General features: G+C 33.2%; 2 protein-coding genes across 7 annotated transcripts in view; one reads left to right on the forward strand and one right to left on the reverse strand.

Moving 5' to 3' along the window:
• LRRIQ3 (leucine rich repeats and IQ motif containing 3) overlaps positions 1–19,342 on the reverse strand; it is a 219,520-nt gene extending 200,178 nt beyond the window's left edge. For all 3 annotated transcript variants that reach the window (XR_006206379.1, XM_042952923.1, XM_042952922.1), the window contains exon 1: positions 19,205–19,342. The gene's annotated coding sequence lies outside the window, so the exon portion shown is untranslated. The remainder of the gene's footprint in view (positions 1–19,204) is intronic.
• A 116-nt stretch (positions 19,343–19,458) lies between these two features.
• FPGT (fucose-1-phosphate guanylyltransferase) lies at positions 19,459–27,654 on the forward strand. 4 transcript variants are annotated; one of them, XM_042952202.1, is made up of 4 exons: positions 19,459–19,601; positions 21,064–21,231; positions 22,847–22,939; positions 24,705–27,654. In XM_042952202.1, the coding sequence occupies exons 1-4, from the start codon at positions 19,520–19,522 to the stop codon at positions 26,159–26,161; spliced, it is 1,800 nt and encodes a 599-aa protein (XP_042808136.1). In that variant the 5' UTR covers positions 19,459–19,519; the 3' UTR covers positions 26,162–27,654. The 4 variants fall into 4 exon arrangements, with proteins under 4 accessions (XP_042808136.1, XP_042808138.1, XP_042808139.1 ...); XM_042952204.1 differs by having other exon boundaries at positions 25,236–27,654; XM_042952205.1 differs by having other exon boundaries at positions 25,522–25,688.
• The last annotated feature ends 284 nt before the right edge of the window (positions 27,655–27,938 follow it).

Here is a 27,938-nt window from a genome sequence, read left to right on the forward strand (position 1 = left end):
TCACAGACTAGGGAGCACAACCTCACTTAAAGACTGAGACTTATCCACACCTTAACACCACACCACACGCTATTTTACTGGAATTCTTCTTACCAGTACATGATGCCTGGCTTTCAATAAAAAAAATTACAAAGCATACTAAAAGACAACATACAGCAAGCATTAGAACCAGATTCACATACTGCAGGGATGTTGGAATTACTAGAGAATTTAAAACAATTATGATTAATATGCTAAAGACTATAAAGGAAAAAAAATAGACAACAAACAAGAAAAGACAGTATAAAGAGAGATAAAAATCTTTGAAAAGAATCAAAAAGAAGTGTTAGAGATCAAAACCACTGTAACAGAAATGATTATTATCTTTGATAGGCTCTCTATCTCTTTAGTAGGCTGGATGGACATGCCTAAGGAAAGAATCTCTTTGTTTGGGTATATGTCAATAGAAATTTCCAAAACCAAAAAGCAAAGAGAAAAAAAAAAAAAAAGAATCACTGAAAAAAGCTGAATAAAATATTCCAGAACTGTAGGATAACTACAAAAAGTACAACATATACATAATGGAAATACCTGAATGAGAAGAAAGTGATATAGGAAAAGAAGAAAAATGTGAAATAGTAAATATGTGAGAATTTCTGCAAATTAATGTCAGATACCAACCCACTGATCCAAGAAGCTCAGAAAACACCAAACAGGATTAAGGCAAAAACAAAAAAAAAACAAAAAAACAAAAAAAACAAAACACTGGGGGTGAGGGGGACACTTTACCCATAGAGCAGCAAAATTTAGAAGTATATCCAACATCTCCTAAGAAACCATGCAAGCAAGGAGAAGATAGAGTGAAGTATTTACTATTAAGAGAAAATAACTCACTAATATAAAAAAAAATTCAGAAGTGTATCCAACATCTCCTAAGAAACCAGGCAAGCAAGGAGAAGACAGAGTGAAGTATTTACTGTTGAGAGAAAATAACTCACTAATATAAAAATCCATGCCCTGTGAAATTATCCTTTAAAAGTGGATAAGAAATAAAGACTCTTAAACAAACAAAAATTGAGGGAATAGGTTGCCAATATATCTGCTTGCAAGAAATGTTAAAAGCAGTTTGTTAGAAAGAAAATAATATAGTTCAGGAACTCAGATCTACTTAAAGAAAGGAAAAGCAGTGGGGAAGAAACAAGTGAAGATAAAATAAAAAGCTTTTATTTTTCCTATTTTTAGTTGATAGATAACAGTTTGGTCAAATACTAATGGCAAACTGTATTAGATTATCTATGTATATATGTATATTCGTGTATGGATATGTATAAATAAAATGAATGGCAGCAATGATACAAGGAACAAAATGGAAGAATTAGAGATATCCTGTTATTAAATAATATTTAAACTACATGTAAAGTAGTATATGTGATTTGAGAGTGGATTTAAGTTAACACAATAATGAGGGCAGCTAATAAAAAAAAAAGAAAAGAAATATACTGAGATAAGATAGAAAATGAAATCATATACAATGCTCAATTAAACCACAGACAGAAAAGAGTAGAAGGTTAAAACTGGAACAAAAACAAGAGCAATTAAAACAGTAACAAAATATACTAGATATTAATTCAACTATAGAACTAATCAATTTAAATATCAATGGTCAAAGCACCAACACAAAGACATAGTGGATCAAAGTTACAGTGGATCAAACAGGCCAACTAGACGCTGTCTACAGGAATGGTACTTTAAATGTACTGACATATAAATGAAAAGTAAAGTGATGGAGATGAATTCTACCAAACATTTAAACAATCAATTCCAATCCTTCTCAGACTCTTCTAAGAAAAGGAGAGAACATTTCCAAACTCATTTTATGAGATCAGTATTAACCTGATACTAAAACTAGAGGATACTACAAAAAAATCATAGGCCAGTATCTCTGATGAACACAGATGCAAAAAATTCTCAACAAGACATTAGCAAACCAAATTCAACAATGCATTAAGAGGATCATACACCATGATGAAGTGGGATTTATGCCCGGGAAGAAAGGATAGATCAATCTCCACAATTCAGTATATACAATGACACACCACATTAACAAAATGAAAGCTAAAAATCATATCATCATATTGAGAGCTGCAAAAAAAGCACTGAACAAAATTCAACATCCTATTATGATAACCTGAGTATTTCAACAAATGGTATAGATAGAGCATAACATAATAAAGGCCATATATGACAAACCCACAGTTAACATCATATACAACAGTAAAAACTTAAAGCTTTTCCTCTAAGATTAGGAACAAGACAAGGATGCCCACTCTCACCAGTTTTATTCAACACAGTATTAGAAGTTCAGAGAGCAATTAGGCAAGAAAAAGAAATAAAAATCATCCAAATTGGATAGGAAAAAGTAAAACAGTCACTATTTGCACATAACACTACATAGCGAAAACCCTAGAGACTTTACCAAAAAAGTCTTAGAATAAAGAAATTCAGTAGAGTTACAAGAAATAAGAGTAATATACAAAAATGTGTTGAGTTCCTATACACTAATAATGAACTATTAGAAAGAGAATTTAAGAAAACAGTCCCATTTACAATTGCACCAAAAAGAATAAAATACCTAGGAATAAATTTAGCCATGGAAGTAAAAAACCTGTACAATGAAATTAATTAATTAATTAGAGACAAATATTTGGAAAGTTATTCCATGCTCATGAACTAGAAGAATTAAAACTGCTAAATGTCTATACTACCCAAAACAATCTATATATTCAGTGAAATTTTTATCCAAATTTCAATGCCATTTTTTACAGAAATATAATAAATAATCCTAAATTTGTATAAAACCACAAAAAAACTAAATAGCCAAAGCAATCTTGAGAAAGAACAACAGGCTGGAGGCATTATACTCCCTAATTTCAAACTGTATTACAAAGCTATAGTAATCAAAACAGTGTGGCATTTGCATAAAAAATATAGATAAATGAGGCAGAATAGACACCAGAAGTAAACCCACATAGATGGTCAATTGATTTATGACATAAGAGCCAAAAATATACAATGGGGAAAGGAGAGCTTCTTCAATAAATAGTGTTGGGAAAACTGGACAGCAACATCCAAAAGAATAAAACTGGACCACTACCATACACAAAATTTAGCTCAAAATGGATTACAGACTTGAACTTAAGACCTAAAACTCCTAAAAGAAAACAGGCAGTAAATTCCTTCACAACAGTCTTGGTAATGATTTTTGTATTTGACACCAAAAGCAAAGGACACAAAAGCAAAAATATATTGAGTAAAAATATATCAAACTAAGAAGCTTCTGCACAGCAAAGAAAACCATCAATAAAATGAAAAAGCAGGCTATTGATTGAAAGACAACATTTGCAAATCATATATGTAATAAGGGGACAATATCCAAAATACATAAAGAACTCACACAACTCAACAGCAAAATAAAATGCAATTTAAAAATGGGCAGTGAATCTAAATCCATATTTTGTAAAGAAGACATCCATATGGTCAACATGGTACATGAAGGGATGCTCATTACCTCTAATCATCAGGGAAATACAAATCAAAACCACAAGGAAATATCACTTCATACCTGTTAGAATGGCTCTTATCCAAAGGACAAGAAATAACAAGGGTTGGCAAGGATGTGGAGAAAAGGAAACCCTTATGCACCATTAATTAGAATGTAAATCGGTACAACCACTGCAGAAAACAATATGAAGGTTCCTCAAAAAACTAAAAATAAAACTACCACATGATCCAACAATTCTACTTCTCAATATTTATCTGAAGACTAGGAAAACACTAACTCAAAAAGATATATTCACCCCACATATTCAATAGGCCAAGATATAGAAGCAGCCTAAGTGCCTACTGACAGATGAATAAAGAAAGTGTGGTATATACATAGAATGGAATAGTATTCAGCCATAAGAAAGAATGAAATCCTGTCATTTGCAACAAAGATAGACCCTGAGGGCATTATACCAAGTGAAACAAATCAGACAAAGAAAGAAAAATTCTGGATGATCTCACTTATATGTGGAATTTGAAGACAGAAACAAAAAATCAAGCTCATAGATACAAACATTGGTGGTGCAGAGGCAGGGGTAGGAGTTGGCAAAATAGGACAAGGGGTCAAAAGGTACAAATTTCCAGTTACAAAATAAATAGGTCATGAGGAAGTAATGCACCAAGTGATGCCTTTGGTTAATAATATTGTATTGCATATTTGAAAGTTGTTAAGAGAATACATCTTAAAAGTTCTCAACATATGAAAAACATTTTGTAACTACATATGGTGAGTACATATGTAACTACATAATTAAGGACACTATTGTGGGGATCATTTCACAGTATATATAAATACTGAGTCATTATGTTGCATATCTGTAGCTAATGTGATATTATGTGTCAATTATACCTCAATTAAAAATGTATAATAAAAATAATAATTGAATAGCAAAAATCATTTAATAGCAAAAAACCCTTAATGTCTTTGACAGTATAATTAACTAAACTATTTAATATCATCAATGGAATACTATAAAAGCATTAAAACCAATATTGTAGAATGGTTGGCAACATGAAAAGCTGTTAATAAATAACAAAGTTATTGTTTTCATTTACACATATTTTTCACTGAGGGGTGTCTGGATAGCCCAGTTGGTTAAGCGTCTGACTCTTGATTTCAGTTCAGGTCATGATCTTAACAGTTCATGAGACTGAACCCCACATCAGGCTCTGTGCTGACAGCATGGAGCTTGCCTGAGATTCTGTTTCACTCTTTGCCCCTCCCCTGCTCACACACACACACATATACCCTCCGTGTCTCTCTCTCTCTCTCTCTCAAAATAAATAAATAAACATTTAAAAATATTTTTTACTGAATTGTACAGTTTAAAGGGGTGAGATTACAGTATGTGAATTAAAAATATTCTTCTGTGGCACACATTTAGAAAAGTAAAAAAAAAGTTAAATGATGGCAAAATATATACCATGCTAACACGAATCAAAAGAAAGCTGGGGAAGATATAATAGTTCGGATAGAGCAGATTTCAGAGCAAGGAAAATTATCAGGGACAAAATGGAGGTATTACATATTGATAGATTCTATAAGAAGACATAACAATCTTAATGGGCATGTGCCTAAACACAGCACTAAATCATCTGAGGGAGGTAAAACTGAGAGAACTTAAAAAGAGGCACAGATGAATCCACTATTAGATTTGGAAACTTCCTTGAACAGATAGCTTGAGCAGGCAGAAAATCTGTAAGGACATAGTTGAAGTCCACAACACCATTAGTCAACTAGATAATTGACACCTATCTACTACTTCATCCAACAGCGGAAGATTATACAGTCTTCTCAAACTCAAGCTCAAGCTCACATGGAATATTTGCCAAGATAGACCACAATCTGGGCCATAAAACATACCTTCACAAATCTAAAAGAACAGAAATCAGGGCACCTGGGTGGCTCAGTCAGTTGAGCGTCCGTCCGACTTTGGCTCAGGTCATGATCTCACAGTTCGTGAGTTTGAGCCCCACATCAGGCTCTGTGCTAACAGCTCAGAGCCTGGAGCCTGCTTTGTATTCTCTGGAGCTTGTTTTGGATTCTGTGTGTCCCTCTCTCTCTGCCCCTCCCCTACTCATGCTCTGTCTCTCTCTCAGAATTATAAAAATTTTTTTTAATTTAAAAAATAATAAAATAAATAAATAAAAGAATAGAAAGCATACAATGTCTGTTTCAGACCACAGTGGAATTAAACTAGATATCAATAAAAGAAAGATAGCTTGAAAATATCAAAATACATGGAGATTAAATAACATTTTTCTAAATAATATACAGCTCAAAGAGAAATTTAAAAATATTTTGAACTAAATGACAATACACCTTATCGAAATTTGTGGGATGCAGTCAGAGCACCTGGGTGGCTCAGTCAGTTAAGCATCGGACTCTTGATTTCAGCTCAGGTCATGATCTCACAGTTCCAAGGGTTCCAGTCTTGGTGTCAGGCTCTGCACTGGCAGCACAGAGCCTCTTGGGATTCTCTCCCTCTCTCTCTGCCCTTCCCCCACTTGTGCTAACTCAAAATAAACTTTATTTTTGGTTTTTTTAATGTTTATTTATTTTTGAGAGACAGCACAAGCGGGAGAGGGGCAGAGAGAGAGGGAGACACAGAATCTAAAGCAGGCTCCAGGCTCTGAGCTCTCAGCTCAGAACCCAATTCACAGCTTGAACCCACCAACAATGAGATCATGACCTGAGCTGAAGTTGGACACTTAACTGACCGAACCATCCAGGTGCACCAAAAAATTAACTTTAAAAAAAATGTGGGGGGTGCCTGGGTGGCTCAGTCAGTTAAGCATCTGACTTCAGCTCAGGTCATGATCTTAGGGTTCCTGAGTTCGAGCCCCGCGTCAGGCTCTGTGCTAACAGCTCAGAGCCTGGAGCCTGCTTTGGATTCTGTGTCTGCCTCTCTCTCTCTGCCCCTCCCCCATTCACACTTTCTCTCTCAAAAATAAATAAACAATGAAAAAAAATTTTTTTTAATTATAAAAAAAATTGTGGGATGCAGTGAAAACAGTGCTTAGAAAGTAATTCATAGCGTTGAATATACATATTAGAAAAGAAGATCTAAAATCAATAATTTAAGTTTCCACCTTGGGAAACTAGATCAAGAATAACAAATTAAATTTAAAATAAGCAAAAGAAAAATAAATCAGTAATAAATATATTTTTAATAAGTACATTTGCAAAAAAGTATAATCTTTGATTATATTTTCAAATATTTGGGGATGGGACCATTTTGTCATTATCTTATCCTATAAGTCTCAATAAATATAAATTCTAAAAAAATTTTCTATAAATTCTAGAAATGTTAACTTTAACCAGATAATATGAAGGGTCGTTTATAATGAAAACAACCAACTTTTTACTTATTTTTCAGATCTTAAGTGAGAGGAGAAAAAAATGTCTCCAAACATTCTGTGCTTCCTTTTATCATATAGTAAGAAATATTACTACAAAGTATATCTCTTCCTTATCTGTCAGGTCATTCAGAGTTAATGAAATGCTTAAATGAATCTCATCCCAGGTGCCTACAAATATATTTTTGGTTCCTATTTACTGATCTTTGTTTTATACAGGTTAATTTTTAAATCATTCTCAATTGATTTTTTAGTTGGGAATATGAATTCTAAAATAATCTTAAAATCAGTCTTTCTCATATACTAGAAACATTTGTAAATGTGTCCTCTATTGCATCAATATTCATCTCTATTAGTAGTACTTATTTCCCAACATACAAACAACCTTAATATTAAAAAACATTTCAGAGTAGAACGTTATTATATGAGATCAAGTTATTGTTCTCCAAAGGAAAGATTAATCTATGGTTAGTAAGTTATAGGATTAAATGTAGAACATTATTTTTTAATTTTTTTAAGAACTAGCATTTCTTAAAAGTATTTTTCAGTTATTCAAACTATTTAATTAGTCTGTCACATAGCCCAATCAGTGTGAAGAAGTGAGGATTCTTATGCAACATTTAATTTTATTTATTACTGATTGCATACAGTATAACTAGAATAACACAAATTCCCAGGCCTGATTAGTATACCTCTTAAATCTTATCTCTGCAACTATGGACCCAGATAATTACACTGCCTACCAAGGAAAACTGAAAACCACTGCAATTGAGAACTCCTCCTATACCTACTTAAAAGTCTATGTACCAAGTGCTGCCAATTTTAAATATGACAATTAAAGATGAATACAGGCACTTTTGTTCCTTTTAATATTTTGATAATTTTGCAATTACTTTGTAAAATGCACATATAAATGTCTATATCAACAAGTTAAAATAATAATATAATGTTCAAAGGCAACACATTACAGAAATAACACATAAGTACAGCAACACATTACAGAAAGCATCAGAACTACAATTACAGTTTCAAAGATGTCCTGTAGTTAAAAACAAATCAGGATCATTAACAGTAAGCCTAGTTTGTATGGACAAAAGTACTAATTTTAAAGTTATTATACATTTTTAATCACACTATAAAAACTATGTCTTTATGAAATATAATGCACATCAATTATAAGTCTCATCTTAATTCCCAACTTTTCCATTTAAAAATATTGGGAGCAAATAATTGCAGGGTAACTATATGAAGTTATAATTAATGAACATCTAAATTAAATACTGAAAAGTAAAAACTTTATTTTGTATGTTTATTTCCTTTTCAAAGGATATTTGATAAATATTTTAAAGAAATTTTCTTTTTTATCTTATTTTTTTATTTTTAGCGTTTACTTATTTTTGAGATAGGGAGAGACAGAGCATGAACGGGGGAGGGTCAGAGAGAGAGGGAGACACAGAATCTGAAACAGGCTCCAGGCTCCGAGCTGTCAGCACAGAGCCTGACGCAGGGCTTGAACTCACGGACCATGAGATCATGACCTGAGCTGAAGTCGGACGCTTAACCGACTGAGCCACCCAGGCGCCCCTTAAAGAAATTTTCAAACACAATGTTTTCTGTGTCAGTGACCTATAGGCATTACACTTAGTCACCAGAATTTTAGATGCTAGGTATACAAATATATTATTATTTTAAATAAAAAGTATATTAAAACATAATATATAACATAACATCATAACCTGATGATCAGGTTTGTTACAGTACCTTATTTTGTAAGTGTTATGACATTATTAACTAAGTTGAATTCTGGACACTAGACTCCAGAATTACCACAAAATTTGCAAGTAAAATAAAATCACAAAAAAGGGGCGGGGGCACTTGGGTGGCTCAGTTCGTTAAGGGTCTGACTTCAGTTCAGGTCATGATCTCACAGTTTGTGAATTCCACCCTCGACTCTCGCATTGGGCTTTGTGCTGACAGCTCAGAGCCTGGAGTCCACTTCAAATTCTGTGTGTCTGTCACTCTCTCTCTCTGCCCCTCCTCTGCTCTTGCTCTGTTTGTCTCTCAAAAATAAATAAACATTTAAAAAAATTTTTTTTTAATTTTTTAAAGGGGGAAATAAAATTTTTTTTCAAAAATCTAACTATAAGAAATATAACTAGTAATATTTTATATCTATTGTGGTTGTAAACTATTTTTAGTTTAGAATGTCTACAATATATTTAAGCCCATCAAAAATATAGCAATTATATTTTAAAAATACTTTTATTTGGCCAAATAGTTCATGGAGACAATACGGCTTTGATGAAGACTTGCCATGATTTTACTTCACACACAAAATGTACTTTGAAAATTAAGAAGAGATTCTAGTAGAACAGTCAGAATATTACTAATCTCCTGGCAAATGAAAATGGAATCCAGTTGGTTTGTAAGTTTACATAAAAAAAAACACTGATTCCTTAAAACGTTATATTTTTGTGGTAAATTCCACATTTCAAATGACATAAAAAATTATTTGGAACAATGAATCTAAGATGCACTTGGAATCAAGACATCTTATTTTCTGTCCATTAAATGTATTTGCTTTCTAAAATTTAGAAGGCTGTATATTTCTGTTCAAAATTTTTAAAAAAGCTTTTGTGAAAACACCAGTTTTCAACTTTTAATTTGATTCCAGGCTTGCATACTGTAGAACTATAAGCCTTTAAATACCAAAAGGTGATGAACCAGAAGATGAATATAAAACAATAAAAACTAATTTAAAAATCTAGAAAAACATCTGCATAGAAAACATTTCCTAAGAAATCACATAAGCAAGAATGGAATGGAGTAAAATATTTAAAGTACTTAGAGAAAAATAAAAGCAAAGAATAAAGATTCCTCACTTATAAAAATCAGGTTCTTTACAATCATGTTAATGTCTGTATTTATTCAAAATGTTGTATTATTTAAAATGCTTATTTAATTAAATATATAACTCAGTATTATTTCTCTAGCACCCTGATCCTATCTTAATCAAATGTCCAAATAGCCTCTGACAATTTCTTCTTTTTCTTTTCATTTTATTTAAATTCAAGTTAGTTAACATACAGGGTAATGGTTTCAGGAGTAGAATTTAGTGATTCATCACTTGCATATAACACCTAGTGCTCATCCCAGCAAGTGCCCTCCTTAATGCTCATCACCCATTTAGCCTATGCCCCACCAAATACCCCTCCAGCAACCCTCAGTTTGTTCTCTTAAGAGTCTGTTAATCCAGAATGTAATAAATTCAACATAAAGCAAAGAAAAATATTCTTGTAAGACACAGAATATTTGCTACTTAGATTACACAGAAGGTCAAGAAAGAAAAATCTTTTCTATAGTAGGCAAAGGAATGAACCAATAAATACAGAAAGTCAGCCCATCAAAACAATACAAGTGTTACTACAATTTTAGTACATTTCATCACCTCTTTTCAAACCCAACTACTATAAACCATGGCAAGTAAAGTTTACTTCCAAATTTGCTTTTATTTTGCTTTTTCTAACACAGCAAGTTTGAGGGTATCCATGAGATCAAAATAATTTTTATATTAAGATGTTATTTCTCTTAACATTTTTACTCATGCTCATCATTATTCTAATCAAGTGAGTCGGTAAGTAATTATTCAAAAATTTCTCAATTTCAACTTCCAACATATAAATATTGATAGTTATAACCCACATAAAAGTTCTTTGGAGTCCTCAATAAGTCTCAAGATTGTACAAGGGTTCTGAAAAGGAGCAAAAAGATGGGAAAAAAAGGCCTGAGAAACACTATTGTATATATATTTTTACAGTGTACATGTATATATAAAACCACTGCTATAAGACAAAACTACTTTCTCTTTGGAACACCAAAGCATGTAGACAGTGGTATTAGTCTGTCCCAATTACTTAGTGTAATCTCCACCATTCATGTTAATTGTGACTTTTAATCAAAGTAACTTCTATTTCTTTTTTGTTGTTCATATCACATTTGTTTTTTTTCTTGAAAAGAAATAATTAAACTGTGTTTATTTGTCAATGGCAAATAAAGAAGAAAGGAAGGAAGGAAGGAAGGAAGGAAGGAAGGAAGGAAGGAAGGAAGGAAGAAAGAAAGAAAGAATGAATTCAGAGGAAAAAAAAAACCCACTGACCTAGAATTCTGTACGCTATGAAATTATCTTTCAAAATTAAGGAGAAATAAAAGACTTCCACAGGGAAACAAACATTGAGGAGATTTGTTGCCAGTAGACCTACCTTACAAGAAATGTTAAAAGAAGTTCTTTAGAGAAAAGGAATGTAATTTGTTCAGAATCTCAGATCTACAGAAAGCAAGGAAGAACACTGGGAAAGAAATCAGTGTATATAAAATAAAAATATTTTATTTTTCTTATTCCTAACTGATCTAACAGATAAAAGTTTTTCAAAATACTAGTAGCAAACTGGTATTATATATGTGAATGCTTATATATAAGTGAAATTAAAAGCAGCAATGAGGGGCACCCGGTTGGCTCAGTCTGTTAATCATCCGACTTCAGCTCAGGTCATGATTTCAGGGCTCATGGGTTGGAGACTTGCATCGGGCTCTGTGCTGACAGCTCACAGCCTGGAGCGTACTTCAGATTCTGTGTCTCCATCTCTGTCTGCCTCTCCCCCTCTCCCCACTCAAATAAACATTTTTTTAAAAGCAACAATTATATAAGAGACAGAAGGAATTGGGTTTATCTTCTAATAATAAGGTACTTAACACTAGGTGGGAAGGGGTATAGTGTTATTTGAAAATGGAACTGAATTAGTTATAAATGTGTATTGCAAACTTTAGGGTAACCACTAAAAATGGTAAAATAAGAACTATAATCAATATGCTATGAAAGAAGAGAAAATGAAATCATATGTAGTGCCCATTTAAAACCAAAAAAGCATGAAAAGTGAAATACAAAAGATAAAAAACAAAGAATAATGGCAACAAATAGAAAATAGCAATGGATATTGCATATATTAATCCAAATATATCAATAATCATTATGAATGTCAAAGGTCCAAATGAACCAATTAAAAGAGACTGTCAAATGAGATTAAAAAAAAAAAAAAAGACCCAACTATATGTTGTCCACAAAAAACCCAAATGAAAGGTAAAGACATATAAAGTAATAAAGATCTATCATGCTGACACAAATCAAAAGAAAGCAGGAGTAGCTGTGTTAACTTCAAACAGAACAGTCTTCAAAGCAAGGAAAGTTATCAGGATAAAGACAGACATTACATAATAATAATGAGGTCATTTCTCCAAAAAGACATAGCAACTGATAAAGTTTATACACCTAACAAAAGTGAAGCAAAACTGATAGAACTTCAAGAAACAGATGAATGCACTATCACAGTTGCAGACTTCAACTCTGCTATCAGAAATGGACAGATCTAGCAGACAGAAAATCAGTAAGAACATAGTTACACACAACAACACCATCAATCAACTGGATATAATTGACAACTACAGACTACTTCATCCAACAACAGCTGAATGTATATTCATCAAAAGCTCACATAAACATTACCAAGAGAGGCCACATATTGAGCCTCAAATACAACTTCAGAAATTTAAAAGAATAGAAATCATACAGTATCTACCCAGATCACAATGGAATTCAACTACATATCAATAACAGAAAGATAGCTGGAAAAAAAAATATGTGGAGATTAAATAACACATTTCTAAATAACACATGGGCCAAAGAATATCTCAAGAGAAATTTTAAAATATTTTAAACTAAATGAAAATAAAAACACAACTTATCAAAATTTGTGGGATGTCACAAAAGAAGTGTTTAGAGGGAAATTTATAGCACTGAATGCATACATCACAAAAGAAGAAAAATCTAAAAGCAATAATCTAAACTTCACCTTAGAAAACTAGAAGAAAAAAAAGAGAGCAAATTAAATCCAAAGTAAGCATAAGAAAATTAATAAAAATTACAGGAGAAATCAATGAAATTGAAAATAGAAAATCAACAGAGATAATCCATAAAACCAAAGCCTGCTCTTTGGAAAGATCAATAGTATAAACAAGCCACTAGCCAGGCAAAGAAAAAAAAAGAGAACACAAATTATTAGTATCAGAAATTAAAGTAAGGACAATACTACAGATCCCATGGACAACAGAGGTATAATAAATTAATACTATGAATAGCTCCACGTGCAGAACTTGATATCCTACCTTAAATGAACCAATTCCTTGAAAGACACAATCTGCCAAGACTCACACAAGAATAAATAATCTGAATAGGCATATATTTATGAAAGAAATTGAACCAATAATTAATAACTTTTCAAAACAGATAGCCTCAGGCCCAGATGAGATCTTTGGGGAATGCTACCAAAATTTAAGGAAGAAATTACACTAATTCCCTAAAATCTCCTTCAGAGAATAGAAGCAAAGCCTAACTCATTCTATGAGGCCAGCATTATCCAAACCCTATGGCCAAAGACATTACAAAAATGGAAAACTACAGATCAATATTTCTCATGAAAACAGATGCAAAATTTCTGGAAAAAAATTAGTAAATTGAACAATGTATACAAAGAATCTACCAAGTGGGATTTTTCCGAGGTATACAAGTCTGGTTCAACATTCAAACACCAATTAATGTAATCTGTCACATTAACAAGCCAAAAAAAAGAAAACCACATGACCATTTCAATAAATGCAGAAAAATCATTTATTCAAATCCAACTCTATTCTTGAGAAAAATTTTCAGTAATCTAGGAATAGAGGACAACTTCCTCAACTTGATAAAATATCTATAAAAATTCTACAGCTAATCATACTCAACGGGAAGAAATTTGCTTTCCCAATAAGATCAGGTCCAAGCAGGAATGTCCCATCTCATCACTGCCTTTCAACATCATACTGGAAGTCTTAGCTAGTTCAATAGGACATGGAAAGGAAAATAAAGATATACAGATTAGGAATGAAGAAATAAAATTGTGTTTGTTCACAGATGGCATGATCATTTTCTATATAGAAAATCGAAAAGAATGGACAGAAAGAAAGAAATTAAGAAAAGAAAAAAAAACCTGGAACTAGTAAGTGATTATAATAAGATTGTAGATACAAAGTAAATACACAAAAGCCAATCACTTTCCTTTATACCAGCAATGCACAAGTTAAAAACACAGTACTATTTACATTAGCACCCCTCAAAATGAAATATTTAGGTATACATGTAATAAAATATGTACAAGAGGAAAACAAACAGTTGATGAGCAAAATCAAAGAACTAAATAAATGGAGAGAGATTTCATGTGCATCGACAGCCTTAATAGGAAGACTCAATATTGAGATGTCACTTCTTCCCAGTTTGATCTATAGATTAAATGCAGTCCCATCCAAAATCTCAGCATATTATTTTATCAATATCAACAGACTGATTGTAAAGTTTACACAAAGAGGCAAAAACCTACAATATCTAACACACTATTCAAGAACAAAGTTGAAGGAATGATGCTACCAGACTTCAAGACCTACTATAAAGCTATAGTAGTCAAAAACAGTGTAGCGTTGTCAAAACAAAAGAAATTAGACCAATGGAATATAATAGAGTCTGGAAATAGAAATATAGTGAACTGATCTCTGACAAAGAAGCAAAGACAATACAATGGAGCTTCAACAAATGGTGCTGAAACAGTTGGACATCCACATGCAAAAAAAAAAAAAATGAATGTAGACAGACTTTACACATTCAGAAAAATTAATTTAAAATGGATCTATGACAACGCAAAACTATAAACTTCCTAGAAGATAACCTAGAAGAAAATCTAAATGACCTTAGGTATAATAATGACCTTTTAGATACACCACCAAAATCATAATCCATGAAAGAAATATTTTATAACCTATACTTCATTAAAATTAAAGGCATAGAGAGATAAAAAACAAGAAACAGACTCTAAGAGAACAAACTGATGGTTACCAGAGGGAGGTGGGCGGGGAGATGGTTGAAGTAGGTGATGGGGATTAAAGAGTACACTTAGACCAATGAGCACTGAGTAATGTAGAGAATTGTTGAGTCCCTACATTGTACACCTGAGACCAATATAACACTGTATGTTAACTATACTGGAATTAAAGTTAAAAACTTAATGAAAAATTATTTCCCTTAAATAAAAAAAATTAATTAAAGACATAATTTGCAAACAGTAATGTCAAATGAATAAGAAAACAAGCTACACAATGGGAGAAAATATTTGCAAACGATACATCTGATAAAGGATTTTTATTTAAAATATATAAAGAACACTTAAAACTAAACAATAAGGGAAATAAACAACCAGATTTTAAAAATGGGCCAAAGACCTTAACAGATACTTCACCAAAAAAGATATACAGATGTCAAATAAGTACATGAAAGCTGTTCCTCCTCACATGTCATCAGGGAAATGCATATTAAAACAACAATGAAATAACATTACACACCTATTAGAATGGCCAAAATCCTGAACACTGACACCACAAACTGCTGGCAAGGATGTGTAGCAACAGAAACTGTCATTCATTGCTGGTAGGAATGCAAAACAGTATAGCAACTTTGGAAGACAGTTTGGCCGTATCTTATAAGACTAAATATACTTTTATCATAAGATCCAGTAATTGCACTTCTTGGTATTTATCTTTTGCCATATGAATGTTCATAACAGCTTTATTCACAATTGCAAAAATTTGGGAACAACCAAGATGTCCTTCAGTAGTTGAAAGGATAAAGTGTGGCACATCCAGATAATGGACTATTACTCAGCACTAAAAAGAAATGGTTATCAAGAATGAAAAGACATAGTGTACCTTAAATGCACACTACTAAGTGAAAGACATCAGTATGAAAAGGCTCTGTAGTATAGGATTACAACTATATGGCATTATGGAAAAAGCAGAACCATGGAGACAGTAAAAAGATTAGTGGTGGCAGAGTTCACGGGGCAGAACACAGATTTTTAGACAGTGAAACAATTCTGAATATTATAATGATGAACACATGTCATCATACTTTGTCCAAACCCATAGAATATACACCAAGAGTGAAATTTAAGGTAAATTATGGACTTTGGGTGATTATGACATGTCAATATAAATTCATCAACTGTAGCAAATGTACCATTCTGGTGGGGGATGTTAATGACAGGGTAGGCTATGCACATGTGACTTATGTGGGAGTATATTGGAAATCTCTGAATTTTCTTCTCAATTTTTCTGTGAAACTAAAACTGCTCTAAAAAATAAAGTCTTAAAAAAATAATAAAGGAGGATGTCAAATAGAAGTTTGGGGGATAAAATTTTTTCCTTGGTCCTCCAGAAAGGTGAGAAACGTGAGGGTTCCTTCAACAGGATACAGTGGGAAAAAAATACTTTATTTGGCTAGAACACGCAAGCCAAATAAAGAAATTCAAATAAATGGAAGAGTAAAAAGATATTTTTGCTTATACTGCATGTCAGAAAGAGCAGGAGGAGGAACAGTGGTTGTGCAGAGATGAAACACAAGGAATGGAAAAGATCAGAGCCCTAGGGTGAACTGATCAAACCATGCACCAAGAGAATCGTGGTGCACAATCTAGAACCCTCTTCATTTAGTTTCAGTTTCTTCTTGTGAAGGAAAAAAAAAAATGTTTGGAAACAAAATTAATACTCTTCTCTACAACTTCCACACAACAGTCATAGTTATGCCCATAGTAATAGGAACAACCTGACTGGAATTAGCTCTAAACAAGCATAGGCATCTTATTGGGGTGACGGTTGCACAGCTCAGTAAACTTACTAAAAATCATTAAATTGTTCACTTACAACAGGTTAAGTCAATGTCATATAAATTATGCCTCAGTAAAGTTCTTTTAAAAATTTATCTCACTCTTCTTTACGGTACTTCTTCAGATACTCTCTACTCTCCTCCCACACAAAAAAAGCCCAAATGTCTCCACAAAATACCATTTTTCAACTATTATATAGCTCAGTTTGTCTGACATCCCTTTAAAAATGTGGAATCCATGATTAAATATGTCATTTCCAATGTGTTTTACTTATAAAGAATTAATGGGTTTACTACTTAGCTGTGTTAGCATATTTTATTGTGGTTACCGTACCTTATGACTATTTAAACAACCATATCACACTGTTTGATTATATTAAACATAAACTTAAATCCCTAGATATTTTTACCCCCACAATCTACTTCCAACGAAATTACTCCCACTAATATGGTATTCAATATTTTTTCATTTTTACTTAAAAATTAATATTAATGAACAGTTGAGAAAAAAAACAGAAAAGAGGGAAGAACAAAAACCATAGTTGATAAGGTGGTATATTTACTTCCAACACATTTTATATGAATAATGTAATCATATCAGGAAAAAATAATATTGATTTCTATGGCCATCCTTTCCAGGTCCCAAGAATGCTGTATTTAATACTCTATGTAATACAGTCTATTACATCAGCCTGTTCTAGTCCCTTCACACTTCTCATTATCCAAAATTTTCTTATTTGGTCACATTTTCATTGTTTACCTTGTTACTATGCACAATCCTTGAACTTCACCTTTCTTCCCCTAGGATCTCATCTAGTTCAGTAGTTTAAAATTAATTCCATTAACTCTAACCCAACCTTAAAGTTATCCCTCTGGAGAGGTCTGTGAACTGCATAATCACAGGCACATAGCCTCACACTGTCTCTAACTCTGAGGACTCAAAAAATTCTCTCTCCAGCCCAGACCTCTCTTATGAACTCTGGACTCATATGTGTAATGCCTACAGACACATACACACACAAACTTCCATTACATATGCGTGACATACACATATATCTATATATTCTACATGTCTAAAAGCAAACTCTGGACTCTCCCCACTACTCCACCAACATTCCCCATCCACAGTCTTTCCCATCTCAACTGATAGCTGTTCTATCCTTGAGGTGGTCAGTCTTGACCCCTCTCATTCTCTAACATTCCACAACCATATCATTAGCAAATTGTATTGGTTGTGCCTTCAAAAATATGTCCAGAATGTAATCAATTTCTCAGCATCCCCACTGTTACCATCGTTGCCAAGCCTTCACCAACTCTATCCTTGCCCTACCTTCCACTATAGTCTATTTTCACATTTCTGAGTGATCTTTTTAGACATAAGGCAAGTCACATAAAAACTCTGCAATGGCTTCATTGTACTCAGTATAAAACAAAATCCCTTCTTTAGGGGTTTTTCACCTCTCTGATCTTTATCACTCCCTTTTGTTCACTCTCACCTCACTCAAGTCGTATCATATAAATGTTCTTAATGTTTTGTTCTTATTAACAACACGAAACTTCTAAACGGCAAAACTATGAAAGAGTAATCTCCATTTTTACTGAAATGTACCTTAAGTACAGAATTAAATGCAGAGCGAAGTCTTTAGAAAAAAAAACAAAAAAAACAAAACAAAACAAAAAACTAAGTTAAGTTCATGGCAAGAACTTATAGGGCCTTGAATGCCTACCTGTGTTACTGATGAAGGCTTTAGGAAGACAGGTTTCTAAAATAAATCAAACTGCATGATGTGGTAGATGAGTTCTGGGTTTGGGATTCAAGTAGCGTGCTTAAATCTCTTCTACTGATCGTGAGCCCTTGACTATTAGCTTCTCTGTTTCTTAAAATTGTTGTATGTAAGCATGAATAGGTTCATCTGTAAAACTCATTATAAACTTGTGCTTTACAAAAGAAATACTTACAGGTATCTACCAAAATGCATCTAATAAGTCTGACTTATTCCCAGTAATGTTATTTAAAGTTCTTGATCAATCCACATATACAACAGAATGACAGCTGAAGCAACCAAAACCACGAATGTTAAGAGACCTGTTGCAGACTGAATTTTATACAATGGACAAAAGCCTATGAAGTGAACTCAAAACTGAGAGGGGTGGAGAGGCTCACTTACTAAGAAACACAAGGGCAAAGAAGCCACAAACCTAAGGTTCCTTAAGAGAATATAGATCTTGAATGTTGACACTGTACATCTGGATCTGGATTTGGTGCAGACTGTTTCAGATAACAACCCTGAGGGAGGAATTAACTATAAAGACGTCTTTGGGAACTGCTCCCGGCTAAAACAAATCTGAAACAAATCACGAGTTGAAAGGACGAACCACCTTTCGAGGGAAAGCTGGAAGCTAGGTTGTACTTTTGTCTTCTCAGCGGGTCAGTTCTAGCAATTTTATCACTCAACCCGAATAACTCACCGGGTCAATAGGGCTGCAAAGCCTTATGAGTTGGGAACAAGAGGCCCAGACCCGGCACAGTCCGACAAATCACTAGGTGGCCATCTGCTCCAGAGACCGTTGCTAGGGAAACAAGGCAAGGCTCTGCACTCTGTCCCCCAGGATTTTCTCCCGGCAGGCCACCGCTCTGGGGGCGTGGTTACGTGAGTGACGCACGTAAGGGGCGGAACAGAGGCAAACCGGACCCAGGAACGGGTTACATTCTGAGGCGCATGCGTGCTGCGCCATCCGGAGGATACCTGGAAGATTTCAGCTGGTCTCGGGGAAAGTTTTGCTATGGCTGCTGCAAACGCGCTGTTAGGCGTAGCTCTGCGAGAAGCCACCCAGCGAAAATTGCAGAGGTTTTCAGAACTGAGAGGTAGCAAAGGGGGAACCCCAGCTTTCCCCGGCAGTGGACAGGGAGGGAACTTTACGTGCCGGGAAATTTGCTGGACTATCACTTCCGGTCTGCTCACCTTCGGCTTTATAGCTAATAACTCCGCTTGATTTTTTTATTCTTCTGTCACTGCCCTTTCTTTGCGTCATGTTGTTACTTTATTTTTTTTTTTTTACTTTATTCTTAGTAACATGTATATATCAAAACAAAGGAGGAGAAAGAAAATTATTCTGACTAGTGAGGCTATCAATCCAAGTTACACATTTGGTTAGCCTATTAACAAACGTTACTTTAGATAAATCTAAACTGTCTAAAGCTCAGTATTTGACCATTACAAATATTATTTTAGCCTTCTCCAATGCCCCTTGCCTACTTCACCAATCTGTTGCATGCTATGAATGCATACTGAGTAAAAAACAAGACATGGAAAAATTATGGGTCAAAATTTAAAAGGGGAAATTTGTATCAAATAAAATTTTTTAAAGACTGTGCTATTTGTCATTCCTTATACAACTATCTAATAAAATTAGTCATTTTTGGTGAAGTTTCTGCATTAAAAATATAAATAATAAGATGTTTAGGATTAATAGATTCTGGCTGACAAAAACTGTTAACTAATTAAAATCTTTATTCATCTTTTTTACCAACAAAGAGCGTCAGTTTAGTCTGTTTTTAAATGAGTACATCAGGGACTTGGGAACTTTTCTGTTATGCAGAATTTTAGGTCATACTTAAAAGCCTTTGTAAACTTGCATGGCTCATCTTCAGGTAATAAAAAATAAAGTGCCTGAATTTATAAACAATAACATTATAGGAATAGATCCTTGGGTTGAATCTTACTCAGCCAACAAACACTAAGTGGTCCTAATATGTGAAAATTGCTTTTCACAGCTGGAGATTCATTTATTCATTTTTTTTTAAGTTTTATTTATTTGGGGAAGAGAGCACGAGCAGGGGAGGGGCAGAAAGGGAGAGAGAATCCCAAGCAGGCCCCGCATTGACAGTATACAGCCTGACTGGGGGTCATCCCATGAACCTTGAGATCATGACCTGAGCCGAGATAAAGAATCCGAGGCATAGCTTACTGAGCCATCTAAGCACCCCCGTTTATTCTTTTTGTCTCCTCTTCTTATTTAGGAATTGAGGTAATTTTTAGCAAGGCAAGAATACTTCTCTTAATCAAGAAACATAGCAACTTTCAGAATATTTAAATAAATGGACTGTAGACCATGAAAGGAGCAAGTAATCTAAAAGAGGGGAAAATGCAAAATATGTGAAGAATCTTAAGTAGAAATAGTTTGAATCAAACTACCTAGCCACTAATTATTCTGTAATTCTGAAAAGAAGTTAAGTGTATGAAGATAATTTTTCATTTTTGTTTCTAATAGGCAAATTTGTAATAGCTAGAGATTTCTGATACTCATTTCCTTGCTTTTTCACACAGGCAAACCTGTGGCAGCTGGAGAATTCTGGGACATTGTTGCAATAACAGCAGCTGATGAAAAACAGGAACTTGCTTATAAGCAACAGCTCTCAGAAAAGCTGAAAAAAAAGGAGTTACCCCTTGGAGTCCAATATCATGTTTTTGTTGACCCTGCTGGAGCCAAAATAGGTATGCTATATATAATCAGATTTATATCATAGGTTCTGAACAGAATGATTGCTGAAGAAAAGCTTTCCTATGGCTCACAGTTGATGAGCCCTATATCTTTCTACCCATAGCCTTTCCAGGCTTTAAAAATTTAATGTAAATTTACTATTTTTTAAGAAAAAGGCATAGTAACTGCACATTGTGACTTACCATGAAAAACTTGCAGAATGTTATTAAGAAAAGAATATTATTTGTTTTAATAAAATTTACTTGGTAATGTTAAATATTCTTTTGGACTTTATCAGTAGGGTTCTTAAGGTCCCTCCTAACTCCGTAGTTTGTTCAGAGATTTACATGAAGGTTGCAAATCAGCACTATATACACACACATATATATACACACATATATGTGTGTATATACACATAAGGCACAGCTGACTTAAACTGGGTTTTGAAAGTAGTATCTATGATATTAGGCCATTATATTTTATATATATATATATATATATATATATATATATATATATATACACACACACACACACACACATATATATGTGTATACACATGTGTGTGTGTGTGTATGTGTATATATATATATATATATATGTATATATAATATAATGGCCTAATATCATAGATACTACTTTCAAAACCCAGTTTAAGTCAGCTGTGCCTTTTGACCTTCATTGCAAGAAAATATGTGCTATTTTTCTGGAGGCTATTTTCCATGTGATACTTAAAACTAAAGCCCCTGATACCATATGGGATATTTATATCTGATACCGGCATTGTTCTAATTAACCAGTGTTTTAATCCTCACAATGGTGCGGTCAGTACTTTAATAATTCCCATTTTATAGACGGGAATCTGAGGCACAGAATGTTAAATAACCTGCACAAGGTAACTAGTAAGTGTAGTTATGTTTAAGATGTATTTTAGGACACCAGGTCCTAAGAAAATTTTTTTTGAGTTTGTTTGTTTGTTTGTTTGTTTATTTATTTATTTATTTATTTATTTATTTAGAGACCATGAGCAGGGGAGGGGCAGAGAGAGAGAGGGACAGAATCCCAAGCAGGATCCCTGATACCAGGGCAGCCCCTGGGGTGGGGCTCAAACTCAGGACCCTTGAGATCATGTCCTGAGCCATTATGACCTGAGCCAAGGTCAAGAGTCTGACACTTAATGGACTGAACCACCCAGGTGCTCCTCTAAGAAACTTCTTAGAAAGGACATCTAACTCAAATCTTTGGTTATGTCATGTGGAGGGGGAATTATTTTAATGGGTTTTTCAGTTTGTGACTCCAAATGAATGTGTATACTTAGAGTATTCCACTGTTGCAGATTACCTAATTTATCATTTTTTCTTTGTTTTAATTACTGTTTTCAAGAGAAGATTATAATCTCATCATTTATTACCAAGTGCTGATCTCTGGGTTTCATTTCCAATTGTTTATTTATTTAAATGCTGTAAAATGTGTATTTAACTTGATTCTTTTGCCTCTACCTTTGCTCTCTGCCTACTTAATTATAGCTAAAGGCCATATCCTCAAAGTTATAACACCAAACCTTACCATAATAACAAATTTTCAGTAGGTTTCTAAGAAGTAAGTTGTGGTTTTACTTTCATTTTTAAGGAAATGGAGGATCCACACTTTGTGCCCTTCGATGTTTGGAAAAGTTATATGGAGATAAATGGAATTCTTTTACCATCCTATTAATTCATTCTGGTAAAGTTACACATTTTCTTTTTTCCAATTTACATTTTACCTTTGATATCTTAGGGACTTTTTTCTACCTTGCAAATACTTTCCTTTTTTTAAATTTTTGTCTTTGAAGTTACTCTTCTTTGAAAATAAATATTTCATGTTTTTCTTGATTATTTTAAAGTTATAAGCAGCATAATGTTTTTTGACAAATTTATCTTTTGGAATGTATATAGAAAATTATTTACCGAAGATAGAACTCATCAAAATATGAACATTTCTCAGTAATGCTTTAAAAGGAATTGTTGTAGGGGAGAGGCTGGTTTAGCACTGTGATTTCCAGACTTTACCAAAACCTTCTATCATGCATTTTTATGTGATTATTGGTGGCAAAAGTCTTTAATGCTTAAAAGAATTTAAAAATAAAAGAAAAAGTGGTGACAAAACATGGAGATGACAAAAAAGTATGTAAGAGGAAGAGTCATACACAAAAGAAAACATTATAAAACAGAAAAATAGGAAATAAATAATCTCAGAATAAAGATTGTTTTTTTTTTTTAGTTCAGTAAATGTAGTTGTATGAAAATCTTGGTTACATGAAAACCTCCACTCTTCTCTACTGGGGGCTGATGAAAACTTTATTATGGACTGGCACCAGTCCAGGAACAGATATTTTAGAACTACTCATCTATATGACTTCCAAGGCATTTTTCATTTCTTATAGTTTATATACAGAACAACGATTCTTTGTAAAGATAATACCAAGTGAAGCATCCAAGTTGTGATTTTAAGACTAACTCTAAAAAAGTAGAAAAATTCAAATATATAGCTTTATTCTGGAACCAATATGATTACCAATTAATAAAAATTAAGTTAGACACTCAAAATACATAGTTAGAGGCAATTCTTACAATTCTAAACTTAAGTTTTGGCTAGTCTTTGGAAAAGGAAAAAAGTGGAAAGCATTAACTCTCATTTGCTGAACAACATACTCTGTTGCCAAGTGCTCTACATAAAAGAAGATAAAGCAAGTATTACTCTTCATTTGCTGATTTGGAGTAAACCCAACGATAAGCAATTAAAAAGTGGTGAACCAGAGTTTGAACCTATTTTTGTCTACTCTACTATGTAATGTTGCCTCTCATTATAATTAGTTACATAAAAATGATGTAAGCTATTTAATGTACTTAAGAGAACATGCTTTTCAAGGAATTAAGAAGTCATAAGACTCATTTTAGAGGGAAAAAGCCTGTTCAAATGAAAAACAAATATACATTTTAAAATGCTTTTAAGTAAACGCACCTTTATTTCCTTTGAGTGGATGTAATAATTTGAGGAAAGACACAGCATCTGGTAATTACAGTTTAATAATTATATTTTGGATTGGTATATTAGTTTTTTTGTGACTTTTTTCCCCTCTATGAAGTGCGTACCAAATGTGGGAGTTTAAATGTCGTGAAATTTACTGTTTGAAATGTAGATATAAGACCATGTTTTAGCCCATGGTCCTGTTTACTAGTTGTGCAGTTGATTCAAAACAATTCGCAGCCTCTGAAGTATAATAGAATTCTTTCTTAATCTAAAATTGCATTATATCAAATCACTTGAGGAGAATTGTTCTTTGAATTTGTAACCTGGAATTTACTATTCTTTTCTGAGTTACAGTAATGCATTATATACATTAAATATCTTTAGAGATATTTTGAGTTGTCACTGATGCCCCTGGGTTTTTAAAATCTTACAGTCTTGTAAACATTTTAAAACAGTTATTTTGTTTAATTTTATATAGGTGGTTACAGCCAACGCCTTCCAAATGCAAGTGCTCTGGGCAAAATTTTCACTGCGTTACCTTTCGGTAACCCCGTTTATCAGATGTTGGAATTAAAACTAGCCATGTACATTGATTTCCCCTCACATATGAAACCTGGGATTCTGGTTACTTGTGCAGATGATATTGAACTTTATAGTGTTGGAGAATGTGAGTTTATTAGATTTGACAAACCTGGCTTTACGGCTTTAGCTCATCCTTCTAGTTTGACTGTTGGTACCACACATGGAGTATTTGTCTTAGAACCTTTTAATTATTTAGCATATAAAGACCTTGAATACAGGTGTTGCCATCGTTTCCTTCATAAGCCCAGCATAGAACAGATGCATCACTTTAATGCTGTGTGTAGAGCTGGAAATTTTTCTCACCAGGACATGGCTGGGGGTGACACTACCCCTCTTAAATTAGAGTCTGAGTATGTCTACACGGACAGCCTATTTTACATGGATCATAAAACAGCAAAAAAATTACTTGCTTTTTATGAAAAAATAGGCACATTGAACTGTGAAATTGATGCCTATGGAGACTTTCTGCAGGCTTTGGGACCTGGAGCAACTGTGGAGTACACCAGAAACACATCAAATGTCACTAAAGAAGAGGCAGAGTTGACAGACATCAGGCAGAGAATATTTCATCTTCTGAAAGGAACCTCACTAAATGTTGTGGTTCTTAATAAATCCAAATTCTATCACATTGGAACAACTGAAGAATACTTGTTTCATTTTACTTCAGAAAGCAGTTTGAAGTCAGAACTTGGCTTGCAGTCCATAGCTTTTAGCATCTTTTCTACAACACCAAAATGCTCTGGTAACACATCCTGTATCATTCAAAGTATACTGGATTCAGGATGTTCTGTGGCAACTGGCTCAGTTGTGGAGTATTCTAGATTGGGGCCTAATGTTTCAGTTGGGGAAAACTGCATTGTTAGTGGTTGTTCTGTCATAACAGAAGCTGTCCTGCCTGCAGATTCTTTTGTGTGTTCCTTAAGCTTGAAGATGAATGGATACTTGAAGTATTCAACTATGGCTTTTGGAGTGCAAGACAACTTGAAAAGGAATGTTAAAACATTGTCAGATATAAAGTTACTTCAATTCTTTGGAGTCTGTTTCCTGTCATGCCTAAATATTTGGAATCTGAAAGTTACAGAGGAACTGTTCTCTGGAAACAAGACATGTTTAAGTTTGTGGAATGCTCGTATTTTCCCAGCTTGTTCCTCTTTGAGTGATTCAGTTACAACATCCCTAAAAATGTTAAATGCTGTACGGAACAAATCAGCATTCAGCTTGAATAAGTATAAACTGTTGTCCATTGAAGAAATGCTTATCTACAAAGACGTAGAAGACATGATAACTTATAGGGAGCAAATTTTTCTAGAAATTACTTTAAATAGAAAACAGTTCGATTTAGAGGCATCTTAAATATTATATATACCTTACCTTTCTTGATAGAGCAAGATTGCAAACAGAAGAGTTTTCTGTAGGCTTTTGTTTGTTTTACTGAAGTGAATTAATGAAAATTACATTAACGTAATTGCTATAGCATAATATTAATAACAAAATCAAACATTTTTGATGAAAGAATATTTCAAGGCTGTAAGTTCAGAAAAGGGTTTTTTTGATATTACTATTTTAATTTTCTTTTAATAAAAACGGGTTTGTGGAGCATTGTTGTGTTCATATAGTACACAAGAAGTTTTAAATGATTTTCTAAACATACCTTTCTCCATCTTCTTTTTGGGCTTTGGTTTCAGTACAGGTCTACGTGTTAATTGGCATAGTATTAGTATAGTAGTATACTATGGTATATACTAGTAGTACAGTAGTAGAACATAGTAGTCCTGATGAACTGATAAAAATGGTATACATACAGTAGGGTCTTCAAAGAACACTGTAGGAATTGAAATACTTTTTTGGAAACAAATTCATAGCTTACAAATTCAGATGAAAACAATGCTTCCAATATTGTGATTATTTAATTAATAAGTAATTAGATAGAGATAGCTCTGGAATTGATGATAAAAATCTATCTCATTTATTGCTCTTGCCAAAGTGAAACTAAAAGTGTTTATGTGGTATTTTACCTTATAAACTTGGACATACGTTTCTATATCTTAAAATTTTCCTAAATTTCCATCCATACAAAAGCATACACATACACAAAACTCAAATATCTGTATGTGGAAAACGGTAGGAATAACTGGGATTCATTGATAATCATAAAAGTTTATTTGGGGCATTATTTGCAATCTCTTTTTAACCCCTTTAATAGAACTATTAAGTTACCAGATGGTCTGATTTTGCTTTCTTTTTCTTACTTTTTGCCCTTGTACTGGTGATGATACTGAGAAGCAATAATTGACCAAAAGGTAAGCAGCAGGAAGGAGGCAGAAAAATTAAAAAATGAGAAAACTTACTGATGATAGACAGCTTCAAGAAAATAAAAATAGACTGGAATCTCAACTTACGTGCTGCTATTTTGCTATAAGCATGCACGTGAAATGTCTTTATGTCAAAGTCTGATAAAAATTAGAGAAATGATTTGTCAATTTTGTGTTTTAACATGAATAAACTGAAATCCGAACTAGTCTGTGCTTCTTTTGTTTATATATTAATATGTCAGTATGAAAATAACTGGTAAACCAGAAGTGCCTTGCCTGCCACCCTTATTAGGCTATTTATGTGTTTCATTTTGGTTTGGGGTTTTGTTTTATTTTCTTTTAAGGTTCTTCCCAAGGAGGAAATACAGATACATGATAGCTACTCTTTAGCATTTACTGATTTACTTGCAGAGCTTTCAGAGGATGTTGTATGTCTGTTATTGATTAAATGTTTAATACTGTATTTCACCTAATGTAAAGTGCCATCAGTTATTAAAAATTACTGTTATTTTATGTTCCACTAAAGAGAAAACACTACCAAGAAAAATGTGAATCAATGCTTCCTTTTTTCCTTGGAGTTTTTATATTTATTTATTGAAAATCCTTTTTAAATGCACTTAAATACAGATTTTTATTATTTAATCCTCTCACACATACATATAAAAGGAACAAAAAGTGACATATTGACATATAGTTAAGACTTTTCTAAAACTTTACATTCAGTTTCAAACTCTTCTGAAACACTTTTCAACCCAAAAGTTACTAATATCCATGTGCTTCTACCCAGTACAATGTTCTGTGCTATCAAAGGTATTGGT

Source organism: Panthera leo, chromosome C1 (assembly GCF_018350215.1).
Source record: "Panthera leo isolate Ple1 chromosome C1, P.leo_Ple1_pat1.1, whole genome shotgun sequence".
NCBI lineage: Eukaryota > Metazoa > Chordata > Mammalia > Carnivora > Felidae > Panthera > Panthera leo.

Bases quoted from the DNA above. Each gene is read 5' to 3' on its own strand.
- FPGT (XM_042952202.1), top strand. From the start codon at position 19,520: ATGGCTGCTGCAAACGCGCTGTTAGGCGTAGCTCTGCGAGAAGCCACC. The intron at 21,232-22,846 runs GTATGCTATATA...TTCATTTTTAAG, and splicing joins CCCTGCTGGAGCCAAAATAG to GAAATGGAGGATCCACACTT. The intron at 22,940-24,704 runs GTAAAGTTACAC...AATTTTATATAG, and splicing joins CATCCTATTAATTCATTCTG to GTGGTTACAGCCAACGCCTT.